At 46.2% G+C, this 14908-nt stretch overlaps 1 protein-coding gene across 6 annotated transcripts in view; it reads left to right on the forward strand.

The window, feature by feature from the left end:
• Positions 1-14908, forward strand: part of APBB2 (amyloid beta precursor protein binding family B member 2) — a 329153-nt gene that overhangs the window by 90535 nt on the left and 223710 nt on the right. For 5 of the 6 annotated variants that reach the window (XM_006169204.3, XM_006169203.3, XM_006169208.3 and 2 more), the window contains one exon: positions 5804-5917. In XM_006169204.3, the coding sequence (XP_006169266.1) occupies positions 5872-5917 (46 nt within the window). In that variant the 5' untranslated portion in view covers positions 5804-5871. The other variant, XM_006169207.3, reaches the window with a different exon arrangement.

Below are 14908 nucleotides of genomic sequence, written 5' to 3' on the forward strand. Positions count from 1 at the left end.
AAGATTAAATCTATATGAACCAACCTCTAAAAAAAAAAAAAAAAGAGAGGAAAAAATGAGAAGTCACTTCCCCCGGGGGGGACAGTCACACTGGAGTCCCTTCTTCGTTCTCCTCCAATCTGGGGCATGTACACACATGCACCAAACCGCCAGATTCAGGACTCGAACTGTGGTTGACCATGTGGAAATCCAGTGCTGTCACCACCTCCACACCACCTGCTGGCTCCTCACCGATCTTACTACAATCTTGGTCCATTTATATATTTGTCTTTATATTTTAACTTCAAGAGTTCATTCCCGGGGGGGAGAAAAGTAACTTTGTCAGAGCGTTGGCTGTTTTGGAGTTGGGGACACTGTCCGTACTCTGACATGCTTTAGACAGCTCTGTACCTGAATATTAGTCTGTTGGCAGTCGGAAGAGAAAAATGGTTTCTTGGCTGATTTTAGAAACTTCTGCCTCTGTCTCTGAAAGTAGGGCGAGAGAAAAATACAGCGAAGAAAGTAGAAGTGATTTAAGGGGAATAAGATGATGCATGCGAAGGCGGGTTGGAAATCGCGGTGTAACACCCAGCTGTTACTGTTACTGTTACTGCGAGGGCTGGACTTGAAGCGAGAACAGAGGCCCACACTCATGCTATAAGGGAAAGTGGGGAAAAGAGAAGAGAAATAACCTGGAGAAGAAATGGTTAAGAAAGGAACAAAGTGGGCAAACCATTACGGGAATGTTTCCATTCTGGTATTTTTCTCTGAACACGCAGAAGCGCTTGTACCTCCCATTCGAGCAGTTAAGTTGAAAATATTTTACTTATTAACCAGAAGAAAGGTTCTCTCGAAAATAATTTGGAAAAGAATGTTACTCTATGGGGCCAGCAGTTGGTGTGGCGGTTACTCCCACATGGCCAACCGTGGTTCAAGTCCCAGACCTGGCAGCTTGCTTTCTCACTTTCCATCTCTCTGTCTCTGTCTGGTTAAGTAAATAATAATAAATAATAATAAATGTAAATAATTATTTTTTAAAAAGAACGTTAATATACATATGTGGTAGTAAAGTCAGATAGAGACAGTTTGCTATAAATAAAGCTAAATAAGGGGACCAGCAGTTAGTGTAATGGCTATGTTGCTGGACTCCCACGTAGTCGACCGTGGTTCGCGTCCCGGACCCGGTGGCTTAAAACTCACGCTGGGCGCATGTGCATGTGCGTGCGTGCCCAAGATTCTGAGAGGAGAATGGAGGAGAAGGGATTGCGGTGTGGCCATCCTCCCTGGGGGTGATTTCTCGCTTTCTGTCTCTCTGTGTCTCTGTCTGTCTGGCGAGTGCACGCGCCCTATAGCAAAAACCTCTCCAAAAATAATAAGAAGAAGAATAAAGCTAAATAAAGACCTGCATGCTTTAGGGAGCACATAATTTAAGTCTGTATTTCCACGTAATTTAAGTGGACTGGCAGTTGTAATCTCTTCTGAGCCTTTTACTCGGACCCGGTGGCTTAAACTCACGAGGCAAGAATAAATAAAAAGGGCGTCTCCACAGCCCGAGGAGCTGTTTAGCATCTGTGCGCCCTGCCCTGCCCTGCCAACCTTATCTGGAGCTTGGTACTTATAGCTTTTCGTTTTTAAATAATTATTTTATTTCACTTTATTTATTTACTTACTGATTTTAATTTGCTCAGAGAGGGACAGAGCGAGAGCGAAAGAGAGCGAGAGAAAATGAGAAAGCAAGCTGCCTAGTCCAAGACTTGAACCATGGTCTACCATGTGGGAGCCCAGCGCTCTTAACCACCATGTCACCTGCTGGCTCCAAGTTTAGTTTCCTTAACACCATTTTGTTTGGTTTCTAAAATAATAGCCAATTTGAAGAAGGGAGAAGTTGACCCTTGAACTGAAATGAGGTACAACTCTTTTGAAAATTATTTATTTAATTTTATTATTATTAATTTTTAAATTTGCTATAAGATACTCACACTCACCAGTGAAAGACAGAGAAAAAGAGAGGAAGTGAGGAAGCAAGCTGCCCGTTCCGGGACTCAAACTACGGTCGGCCATTGTGGGAGTCCAGGGCTTTAACTACCACACCACCTGCTGGTCCCACAAGATCCAAGTCCTTCGGGCAAGGGAGAGGAGAGTGGCAACCAGGAAAGGTAGCAGTTCTCCTTATGGTCCGGTTCCCTTCCTGGGCTTCACTCAGCCAGCCGCTGTCTGGAAAGCCAGAGTGAATTTCAGAAGTAGGCCTAGGTTCCAGGGGGCGTGCAGCTCTGAGTAGTCTCATCGTCTGATGGAGTCTCACCGTCCTCCCAGGACAAGGGGTCCTCCTTTGTCTGGCCTGTGCTCACTGTGCCTGTCACCTGTCCGTTAACCACTGAGCTGTCGGAGAAGTAAGGACACACGTTTGCATAGAAAACCAGAAGACGTCATGACTCAGACAGCCCAGTAGGTACCCAGCTTGAAACATGGTACAGAGAAAGCGAGGTCCTTCCGTGGTGTCAGGCACCCACTGGGGGTCTCGGATGCATGTCCCACAGGAGGGGCTGCTGTACCCCCAAAGCCTACAGCCCTGGTCTGTTTTTTTTTTTTTTTTTAAGAGGTTTTTGCTATAGGGCACACGTGCTTGCCAGACAGACACAGAGAGACAGAGAGTGAGAAATCCCCCCCCCCCTTTTTTTTTTATAGGAGAGGATTTTTTTTCAGAGTGTGTGTGCTCATTGGAGAGACAGACAGTGAGAGGGGAAAGTTCACCCCACACCCAGGGGTGAGTAGCCATGCCACCATTCAGTCCCCTCCATTCTCCTCCTGGGGTTTTGGGTACACACTCATACGTGCACAGAGTGATTTGAATCATGGTCAGCCATGTGGGAGTTCAGCAACATAACTGCTATGCCATTTGCTGGTCCCGAAAGTGTTACTTTTTAGTAAAAAAAAAAATAAAAAAATTTAAAAAAATCCAAATGGGTGAAATTAAACCTATTTTACTTTTTTAAAGAATTAATTAATTTATTATTATTATTATTTTACTTCACCAGTGAGAGAAAGAGAGAGGGAAAGTGAAAAAGCAAGCTGCCAGATTCGAGTCTTGAACCACCACAGATGGCCATGTGAGAGTCCAGCATCTTAACCACCACCCCACCTGCTGGCCCCGAAATTAAACCTACTTTAATACTTAGATGGGCCGATTTGTAACTACTGTGAAAATATTAATCATAACCAATGTCTATATTTGAGATTTCCAAACAGCAGGAAGTGAGCTGCATTGTACGTGCAGGGAATGATCACTTAACGAGTACAGAATCTATTCTATTATTTTTAAAGAGTGTAAACCACCTTATCAGTAGGGCGTACCATCCTTCACATCACAAATGTCACATTGGACCAAGACGGCTCAACATTGCTGTTTCCAAACTTCATTTTTAGGTCAATCGCAGTAAATACTCGAGCATCATTTGAAGGTACGGAATACCGCACATCTTAAAATAGTGCAGGGCGGATCGCAGAACCAGGGGAGTTGACGTGCAGTGTTTATTTTCGAAAGAAGTCTGGGCATTTGGGGCCCACATCAGCATAATAAGGGTTTGTAGGGGAGGAGGAGAACGTTAATGTACTTGTTGAGGATTAATGACCTGGGAGAGCATTTGTGGTGGGGAATGCATTATGGGTCATACTATAAACACAGTAATTAAAAAGTTGCACACTAAACTCTTCGCAGAACGGCAGTGGTGGTCCCCACTCCTCTGACAGCTGGCGTTCGAGTCCTGTGTTACTGGTCCTAGGCTCTTAATGCTCTCCAGAGTGGAAAGAAGAATGGTAACCATAAAGATTTCTTTTGTTTTGTTTTTGGAGAAATTTTTGCTATAGGGCGCAGGCCCTTGCCAGACAGACAGAGAGAGACAGAGAGACAGAAAGCGAGAAATCACCCCCCAGGGGAGATGGCCATGCCACAATCCCTTCTCCTCCATTCTCCTCTCAGGATCTTGGGCACGCACGTACACGCGCCTGGTGTGAGTTTTAAGCCACCGGGTCCGGGACGCGAACCACGGTTGACTATGTGGGAATCTAGCGACATAGCCATTACGCTAACTGCTGGTTCCCTCTTGTCAATGTACATTTTTAAAGTAAAAAGTTGATCATGACTGGGCCAGCAGGGGGCATGGTGGGTAAGAAGCCTGGATCTCACATGGCTGGTGAGCAGTTCAAGTCCTGGACTGGGTGGGTTGAAAAACATGCCAAGCACATGATTGTGTGTCCAAAATCCCGAGAGAATGGAAGAGAAGGGATTGCAGCATGCCCTTTATCCGAGGGGATGAGTTCTCAGTTTTGTCTGTTTGTCTCTCTAGAGTTTGTGCCCTATAGGAAAAACTTAAAAAGGGGCCAGCAGGTGGTATAATGGTTAAGACACTGGACTCTCACTGTGGCCAACCATGGTTTGAATCCCAGACCTGGTGGCTTGAAATTCACACTGGGTGCATGTGCGTGTGTGCCTCAGACCCCAAGAGGAGGATGGAGAAAAACGGATTGTGGTGTGGCCATCCCCCTTAGAGAGTGATTTCTCACTTTCCCTCCCTCTGTCTCTCTCTTTCTCTGTCTCTCTCCCTGGCAAGAACATGAACCCTTTGGCACCCCCCCATTTTTTTTTTTGAGAGGTTTTTGCTATAGGGCACATGCTCTCACCACAAAGACAGAGAGAGACAGAGAGACAGCGAGAAATCACCCCCCGGGAGGATGGTCATACTTTAATCCCTTCTCCTCCATTCTCCTCTCAGGATCTTGGGCATGAACGCACACGTGCCTGGCATGAGTTTAAGTCACCGGGTCTGGGACTCAAACCGTGGTTGACTACATGGGAGTTCTGTGACATAGCCATTACACCAACTGCTGGACACCCTTTTTATTTATATTTTTTCGTGATAGTAAATCAACTTGGTGTCTACAATAATGGGCAAAGGTAATCTATGTTTAAAAGTTACGTTTAGAAAGCATGAAGGGGACTTTAGCAGTGCTGGTCATGTTCTGGTTTTTGATCTGTTTAATTTCGGAATAATTCATTGAGTGTCACTTGTGGCTTGCATGCTTTTCTATGTCAATGAAAAGTTTTTGTTTTTAAAATCAATTTGCCATCTGGTTTCTCCAGTATAGAAAATGTTTTTCCGGGGGGACCAGCAGTTAGTGTAATGTCTGTTGCTGGACTCCCATATGGTTGTCCCTGGTTTGAGTCCCAGACCCGGTGGCTTAAACTTACAACGGGCGTGTGTATGTGTGTGCCCAAGATCCCGAGAGGAGAATGGAGGAGAAGGGATTGCGGCGTGGCCATCCCCCCTGGGGGGTGATTTCTTGCTTTCTGTCTCTCTGTCTCTCTCTGTCTTTGTGGTGAGTGCATGCGCCCTATAGCAAAAACCTCTCAAAAAAAAAATAATGTTTTTCTGGGTCAAGCTTTTGGAGTGTGTACAGGATATTAGTTTCAATGTCACAGTGAAGAGCCAGGTGTGTGGCTTCATATCGAGGAAGAGTGAGATGCGGAAGCATCGCACAATGCAGCTGCCATTGCCTGGACTCCTGAACAAGGCCTGGAGGGCCAGCCCTGAGCAGGGACCTGAGCTTCTACCACATCAATCCCAGGGCCCCAGGCTGATCCGCAGCAGCTCTGTGCCTGCCTACAGTGACAGGGGGACTTCATCTTGCCTGTGACCATGAATAATTCATAAACGTGGTTATCTGGGAACTTGTGGTAATCATTAGCATTTTAATGGGAAAACAAAGGAACCTACCACAGCCCTGATCCTAAGTCTCTGTTCTGTCTCTACCTTTTGTCTCCCCACAGCTAGCCACCACGGTCTTCCCGGAGCACCTGGGAGCTGCCCACGCCCTGCTCATGCGCTGACCTTCGCTATGGGCAGACGGTACCCGGAGACCCACTGTCACCCAGGCAGCTCCTGTACGTACGGGGTTGAGCTTGCTGTGATATTCACTGTAGCAGATCTCGGGGTGCTGGACGAGTCTTCACTTAGCAGGTTTAAGTGGACTGTTTAGAAATGCAGGAGAGTGGATCGCTCTAGGGTACGTTTTTAATATCGAATGGTGAGACACGTTATTTAAGTGAGGCTGTTTCTAATCACGTGGCCCCTGTTACACCAGGCATGGGTGTCTGCCGTGCCTTTTTGTTTCAGTGTATCCATTCATGTACATGCTTTTTATTTAGGTCTTCCTTTTCACCACAATAGATAACATTTAAAAAAATCATAATGCCCTAAGTCAAAAACATTTCCCAGTGATTATTTTAATTCCGTGAAATAAAATAAATTCATGGACCCACAAGAGAGGCCCTCTGGACATGCAGTGTGTTTTGGGGTAAGACCCTGGCTCCTATTTCTTTTCTTCTTTTTTTTTGATTTTAGGAATTATTTTATTAAACTTTATTTATTTATTCATTTATTCATTTTTCATTGGAACAGAGAGGAACAGAGAGAGAGAGAGAGAGAGAGAGAGAAAAAGTGAAAAAGCAAGCCGCCAAGACCGGGACTCAAACCACAGTCACCCATGTGAGAGTCCAGTGCCCTTAACCACCACATCACCCGCTGGCTCCTTTCATTTTTTTGGTTTTTTTTGAGAGATATTTTTGCTGTAGGGTGTATGCATTCACTGGAGAGACACAGAAAGACAGAGACAGAAAGCGAGAAGTCACCCTCCAGCGGGGATGGCCACACCACAATCCCTTCTCCTCCATTCTCCTCTCCAGATTTTGGGCATGCACACACATGCACGTGGCGTGAGTTTTAAGCCACCGGGTCCAGGACTCGAACCACGTCGACTACGTGGGAATCCAGTGACATGACCGTTATGCCATCTGCTAGTTCCTCTTTTCTTTCTTTCTTCTTTTTTTTAGTTTAGCTTTGTTTATTTTTGCCATAGGGTGCATGTGCTTGCTGGAGAGAGACAGAGAGAGCAGAAGTGACAGATCACCCCTTGGGGATGGCAGTGCCACAGTTCCTTTGCCTCCATTTTCCTCTCAGGATTTTGGGCGCCCAGGCACAGGTACTCAGTGTGCATCTCAAGTTACCAGGTCCAGGACTTGAATTGCTGTCGACCCTGTGGGAGTCCAGCCCTAACCACTACGCTACCTGAGGGGCCTTTCCAATTTCTTAACAGTCTCCAGAGGAGGAAACTCCATTCCCTCAGAGATGCCTTTCAGTGTCTCACAACACTGAAAGGATTTTTTTTTTTTTTTTAATGTGTATTTTGCCATTTAAGTCTTTTTACAATTTTTAAAAAAATTTTTTTATTATTTTAATTATTTTTTAAATTTGCCAGGAAGCACATCATGTGCTCACCAGGAAGAGACACAGAGAAAGAAAGAAAGAGAGAGAGTGAGTGTGAGAAAGCAAGTTGCCTGGTCTGGGACTCGAACCATGATCGGCCATGTGGGAGTCCAGCACCGTAACCACCACGCCACCTGCTGGCCCAACGCTTAAGTGTTTCCAGCAGTCTTTTGGGAACTGCTACCATTGCAAGCTTTTCTTCTTTGTCTTTACCCCTGCTTATCTTAGAAGGAGAATGATCACTACCCGTTTAAGGGACGTCTGTGTTTGTATACATCGTGTGTGTGTCAGAGTGCCTTTGCCCCTGTAGTCTTTCATTCTTGGGTCAACTAGGCAGATATTCATTTGACTTTGTGGCTTCCCTTTCAACCCTTGGAATGTTGCATTCAAATCAGGTGTGTGCTTGGATAAGTCCCCCAGTGCTTCTGCTCCTGCGTCTTTTCTGTAGTTACGTTTATTCGTCTTTGCTTTGAAGTCCCCTTGCCCTGCACAGTTCAGTTCTTTTCTTCATGGAGAAGTTAGAGCCAGTCCCGACTTCTCTTCCAAATAGCTGCCTGCAAAGTGAACCCGAGAGCGGAAGGCAGGGCGTATTAATAGCAGTGGGAAGGCCTTGCTCCAGCGGAGGAGCGATTCGGACCAACCGCGAGCATTAGAGCTGGCCGAGTCCGGGGAACAGCCTTTCCACCAGTACTTAAGATTTACTGATTTACTCTAAAATCGGCAATTTTCTCGGTGAACGTTGTCGGCATGTTTATGCCTGCATCCTGTAGAATAAAGTTCAGCAAACTATGGCGGATAGAATGAATCTGCTCCATGCCCACTCTTTTTTTTTTTTTTTTTTTTTTAGGAGCCGAGGATGTTTTTTATGCATTTATGTGGTTACATTGAAAATGACCATAAAAGCAAATACGCAATCTTGATTTTGTTTCTTCTTTGTTTTTTTTAGAGGTTTTTGCTATAGGGTGCACGCGCTCGCCAGACAGACAGAGACACAGAGACAGAAAGTGAGAAATCACCCCCCGGGGGGATGGCCAGGCCGCAACCCCTTCTCTTCCATTCTCCTCTCGGGATCTTGGGCACACACGCACACACACGCGCCCAGTGTGAGTTTTAAGTCACCGGGTCCGGGACTCGAACCGTGGTCGACTACATGGAAGTCCAGCGACATAGCAATTACGCTAACTGCTGGTCCCTAGAGCTCATTTTCCTATGTCTAGTAAATGAGGTTATATCAGTAACAGCAGGAGGTAAAGTTTACTTCTATATATTTACCTACTTCTTTGAAGAGAACTTAAATTTCAACAGCCGAAATTGAAATCCCTTCTTTGTAACTTTGATTTGGTTTTGATTTTCTTTTTCAACTTCCTCTGTTATCTGCTTCTGAGGTGGAGAGCTGAAATTTTATTTTGTTGTCTTAAAAAAGTCTCCTCCTCATTTGGGTGCCCTGGAACTTTCCCTTCAGTAATAAGTAGGGCAGAACAAAGAAGACCTTTGACGAGTTTTCTGCAGTAGGAATTGGACACCCTGTAAAGAAGCCTGCTTGGCGTCTGTTTTCGTTAGAGTGAGACCCTGGAAAACATGGCAGAATGGTCCTTGTGGGGAACTACCTACCTGTGACTTCTGCCTTTTGCAGGCTAGCTTGCTCTGTTTCTTTTTTAAGTTTTGCCATAGTGTGTGTGCACTTGGCAGAGAGGGACACAGAGAAAGGCAGTGAGAAGTCACTTCCGGGGAGGATGGCCATGCCATAATCCCTTCTCCACGCTCTTGGGATTTGGGGCACGCATGCTCCCATACCTGGCAGATCTGGGTTTGGGACTCAAACCATGGTTGGCCAGTGGGAGTCTAGTGCCTTAACCCCTATGCCACCTACTGCCTCATGCTCACTTTCTTTGCTGAGGGAATTACAGAGTGAGGGGAGTACCTGCAGACCTGCCCAGAGTCGATGGATGACAACCGTAGGGGTGCTGATGCAGCCTTTTCTCTGTGCCCCATGTGAAGAGGATTTGGATGACAGGGATTGATTAAAAAGTATTCTTTTCACAAAAGAGAGCAGGCTTTGACTCGGAAAGAGATGGAAAGAATTTGTCTTCCTTAGGGACGTTGACTATAGTAACTCTGGCTGAAGGAAGGCCAGGGAGGGGATACCTCAGCAGACTTTGGGAGCATGAGAACCACCCTTTGCTTGTTTTCTCCAAAGGGAGAGGGGAGGAGGGTGCGCCTTCACCTTCATGTGGCAATCTGGACCTGTGGCAAATAGACTTATTTTCCCAGGGTTCCTGGACACTTGCTTGTTTCTGCAAACCTGAGATTAGTATCGAGGAAACGAACTCTGATAACCTTAAAGGAGGCCACAAAACCCTTGGAAAATGAAACCGCTAGACTCCTGCAAGGACTGACTTGGCATATCTCAGTATCATAAGTTAGGTCAGTTTTTTGTTAGCCTTTGGAACTTCTAGAACTTTCTGTTAGAAACACACATAGAGCAAGAAATGGAAACCAGTAAACATAACGTACTGACTATGATATAGAAAATGCTTGTTAAAGGAAGATCTGCATTTCATAGTCTCAATGTGATTGAAAATACGTAGATCCATGCGATTCCTTTTGTCTTTTCTTCTGGATTCTTCCTTAGATGAGTCTAATTATGGGAAAAGTTAATCTCCCTCTCCTAGGATGTAAGGGAATTCTCCAGAGAGCTTAAGCTACGTGTTGCGTATTTGGAAGTTGAAACCAGTAAATCCAGTCTGTCTTGGCTAACTCTAGAAATCATACCCATCTGACCATGCTCTCCTGTGACTGGGCCTTGGCTAGGGGTCAAGAGGATTTCCTGTTGTTTTTGAGGAGATACAAGGTTTTCGTTTTCAAGTTCGCCATTCCTCACACTTGGGCTGCAGTTCAACAGTAAATTTAAGCAGTTCAGCAGAATCTCATTGAAAGAGACTTTCCTTTTTTCTTTCTTTCTCCTTTTTTAAATTTTCTTAATGCCAGAAGGGTGGTCATGACCAGTTCATAGATTCGTACAACCCCACTTTATTAGCGATGCTGTGTTGGCTTGTATGGAGGAGTAGGAAGAGTTACATGGTGATCACCCTCAACATGTTTATGTTTTTATCCGTACATATGACCAAAGGTGGCAACTCTCATTTATAATCAAACACGTGGTGTAGCAGTTTGGAGGAGAGGAAGACCAGTAAAGATAGAATCAATGAAGGGCAAGGAAATCTCCCTCCAACAGGACATGGTGGTCTGAGCATGGGTGTGATTCAAATCACGTAGGGCCAGAGCAGATATGGGGTCATGGGAGAGATCTGAAGTGCACGTGAAAGGGGATATCATGGAGGAATCTGATGAATGGGGTCAAATGAGAAAGGCCCAAGAGAGTACCTACCTGGTAGAACAGAGTGGGTTATTTGATCGTGTTATTTTTAGGATTTTGTTCGTTTGTTTTGAGAATTATTACTTTTATTTATTACTATTATTATTATTTAAGATTTGTGGGGACGAGCAGGTGGCATGGCGGTTAAGATACTAGACACTTCCACATGGCTGAGCATGATTCAAGTCCCAGACCTGGTGGCTTGCTTCTCACTTTCCCTCTCTCTCTATTTCTCTATCTCTAGTCAAGTTAAAATAAATGAATAAATAAATATAAATTAAATAAAGTAATTCTTTAAAAAAAGATTTGGTGTAGAGAGAGACAGAGAGAGGGGAGAAGTAAGAAGGCAGACTGCCAGTCAGACACGTGGGGGTCCAGTGCCCTAACCACCGTGCCACTTGCTGGCCCCAAATTTTATGATTATTAATGACTAACACTTACATAGTCTGGCACTGTTCTGAGTACCTCATGTGTGTTTTAATCCTCAACAGCAATTGGGAGGAAACAGAGGCTCAGCAATGATAAGAAACTTGTTCTAGGCTACCCAGAAAGTGGTAGAGTTGTCGTGTGAGCCCAGACTACCTAACTCCACAGTCTGTGCTCTAAATTGGTGGTTCCCACTTTTTTTTTTTTTTTTTGAGAGGTTTTTGCTATAGGGCGCATGCGCTCGTCAGACAGAGAGCCACAGAGACAGAAAGCGAGAAATCACCCCCCAGGGGGGATGGTCACGCCACAATCCCTTCTCCTCCATTCTCCTCTTGGGATCTTGGGCACGTACGCACACGCGCCCGGCGTGAGTTCTAAGCCACCGGGTCCGGGACGCGAACCGCGGTCAACTACGTGGGAGTCCAGTGACATAGCCATTACGCTAACTGCTGGTTCCCAATGGTCCCCACTTTTACTGCACCAGAGATCAGTTTTGTGGAAGATGATTCTTCTGTGGATCGGGCTGGGGTCTTGATTTGATTTACGAGTGTGTGCAGCCTGGATCCCTCACGTGTTCACTGCCCACAGTTTGTGCTTCCACAGAATCTAACACCACCACTGATCTGGCAGGAGGCAGCACTCCGGCAGGAGTGTGAGCAATGGGGAGCGGCTGTAAATACAGATGGAGCGTCACTTACTCACCAGCCATGTACTTCCTGCTGTATGACCCAGTTCCTAAGAGACCACACACCAGTAGCATCTGTGGCCTGGGACAGGGAGGGGCTGTTGGGGACACCTGCTCTAAATCACTGTGTAACTACTTCAGACGTGAGAGGAGAAGGCGGTGACAGGAGACGCTCAGTAACGAGGACATTCCAAGGTCAGATGGCAGTGGGGCAGGTCCTCAGGGTGTAGGGCCCCGTTGGTGGCCACTGGAAGAATTGGTGACACAGAGGAGTGAGAGGTCTACTGCGTCAAGGAAGTCCTGGAACCAGGATGACAAAACAGTCTAGAACCCTTACAGTGTTCTGGGCACAGTGAGTGGAGCAGTAACTAAGGTAGATAAGGTCCCGGCCCCTGTACCACTGGTGTCATGCTAGTGGAGAAGACAGACAATAAGGAAAGCCCCCCAGTAGAGAAGATAATTGGGGGTTGTGGTCTGCACAGTGGAGGAATGAGTGGTGTGACCGTGCGTTCCTGGGCAGGGCCAAAGGAACGCTCCCTGAGGAAGTGATGTTTGAGCCACCATCTGAAACATGGAGAAAGCCCAGCCCATGAAGAAATGAGAGATGCTCATTCCAGGCCAAGGGGTTAGGGCCGATCACAGAATGGAGGGAACAGAGGTGGTCGGGTGTGGGGAGCAGGGGGAGGGACTCAGTGGGAGATGAGGTTGGAGAAGGAGGCTGGGCCAAACCAAGACTTGAGAGCCTTGGGAGGGGTGTAGGTTGTTTCCTACAAGCCCTGGGAAGCTACCACAGATTGAGTAGGTGGGTGGCACGGTCTCATGGGAGATCAGGGTGTCAAGTGGATGCGCCTGTTTGATCAGGAAGGGGTAGGAAGGTCGATGATTGCAGAGGGAAAGCTGTGTCAGGTCAGTCCATTCAGGGGGCCTCTCCCACATCTGGCACCTTTCTGCCTGAGGAACGATGACCCTCACTTCAGACAAAGCTTCTTAGCCTTCGGGTTGGGATCAGGATGCACGGCAACAAGATCTCACACCACTTTTTAGCCCTTCGGCTGCTCATTTATACCTTTCTGTATGGAGAGAGAGACACCAGAGCATATGAACTTCTAAACAATTTCTCTTTGTCATTATACACATTGGAGTTTATAAAGTACTGCTTTGTAAGTAGTAACTATATTACAGGGGACAGAAAATATGTTAGAAATGCCATCATTACTTCCCTCTCATTTGGGTGACTTTCGTAGTCCCGAGATGGAGACTCAAAATGGAGGTCCAATGGATTGCTGCCTCAGTCCCCACCTCCTGCTCCAGTTTTGTTCACAACCCCTGATTGACTCCAGGGTGCCATGGTGACCAGCCTCAGGATCGTGATAGGCTAAAACAACACACCAGTGCTGAGCCCTAATTTCCCAGCATTCCTTGCAGCAAGTGTGGCCATGTGACCCAGTCCAGGCCAATGAGACTTGAGAATAGCCCCCAGGAATGGAGGTTTCTGGAAAATGTCTGTCGTCCTGATAGAACCTGACAGAGGATCCCCCTTAGTGTCCTTTGTCATTTTCCCCTGCTTTCTGCCTTGAACACTGATGAGGTACCTGAATGTACAACAGCCATGATGTGTCCATCACCCTGAGGTGACAGTCGTGATGGGAAGGCAGGAGCCTCACAGAGAGGCTCTTCCTTTTGCTATTGAGCCCACACCTGCAGCCCTGAGGCCTCAGCTCCTCATCTGTTCAGTCCACCCTTGGTTTTCTGATGCAGAAAGCTGATCATACCTCTAGATGAAACAAGTGTGAGGGGGCAGATGTTATAAATCTTTTCCTGAATGTTGGGGGGACCTCATGAATGACCCTAAATTCAGTCGGGCCCCTTTGACTGTAGGAAAAGTCTCTGTGAAGAAAGCTCTCACTTGTGTTATGGGCTGGTCACAGTGGAACGTGGTGAGTTGTAGACTTCGAAATGTCATTTTCGAAATAAATGAACCTGCGTGTGTGGCTGTCCTCGGCGTAGCAAGCACCATGGCGCCATCCTTCACGGGCAGTATCTTCCTTACGGCCTTCTTTATGGCCGACTTCATTTCCTGGTGAGCTACATGGGGTGTATTTATGGCTTTCCAGGAAACTTATCGCAGTCCGAGAGGTAATGGCCTAAATAGTTGGGAGTCTTGAAGATGGGAAGCTCCAACAGGTTTTATTAGATTGCAGAGTAATGGTATTATTAAATTTTCTGCCTCTTTTCAGACTTCCGTGGCTAAGTTCCAAAGTGCTGATTTTAAGAAATGTGGGGGTTGGTTTTATGGGGAAAATTTCATCCCGAAATGATCAACTGCTGAATTGCAGGGAAGGGACAAATAATTTAGATTTGTCTTTTTACTGCTTTAGAGTTGGATGCAACACTCAGGGAATGGTTTTCTCCACGGAGGGCAGGAATGGCCCTATGACTTGTCTTGTAGATGATCTACGGTAGGAAGCGAAATTGCCTTCCAGTCTGGTAGGAGAACGGGACTGGCTGTCACTGGGCCATGACATGGTGAATAGAAAGGGATTTTGGACATCATGATTCCCCTTTTTTATAGCCTCAGAACTCGAGACCTGGGGCAATTTCAGTCATTGATTTACAAACTAAAAATGCTCATGGTTATCCTGGGTGCCCTCTTTTCCTTTAATAAAAGATTGTTCCAAGGAATGAGAAAGACTGAGTGATGCCAAAGACCTTCACAGGAAATCTTTTTCTTTTCTTTCTTTTTTTTTTTTTTTTCCATTTTTTAAAAAGGTATTTCCTATAGGGTCTTTGTGCTCACTGGAGAGAGAGACAGAGAGAAAAAGTGAGAAATCACCTTCCAGGAGGGATGGCCATGCTGCAGTTCCCTCTCTTTCTTTCTCCTCCTGGGATTTTGTGCATACATGCACACTCATCAGCATGGTTTTCAAGCTTCCAGGTTGGGGACTCGAACCATGGTCAACCATGTGGGAATCCAGCGTTGTTACCACTACACCAACTGCTGGCCCCCACAGGAAGTCTTCCTAAGCCATTTGTCCTGTTTGCCTCATTTGACCAAGTGGAAAGGTCTTACTGTGAGCTGGGCCAAAAGGTGGGTGCTGGGCAGCAGGGGCAGGACTACAGACA

This window comes from Tupaia chinensis, unplaced genomic scaffold (genome assembly GCF_000334495.1).
Source record: "Tupaia chinensis unplaced genomic scaffold, TupChi_1.0 Scaffold146907_1, whole genome shotgun sequence".
NCBI classification, from domain to species: Eukaryota; Metazoa; Chordata; class Mammalia; order Scandentia; family Tupaiidae; genus Tupaia; species Tupaia belangeri.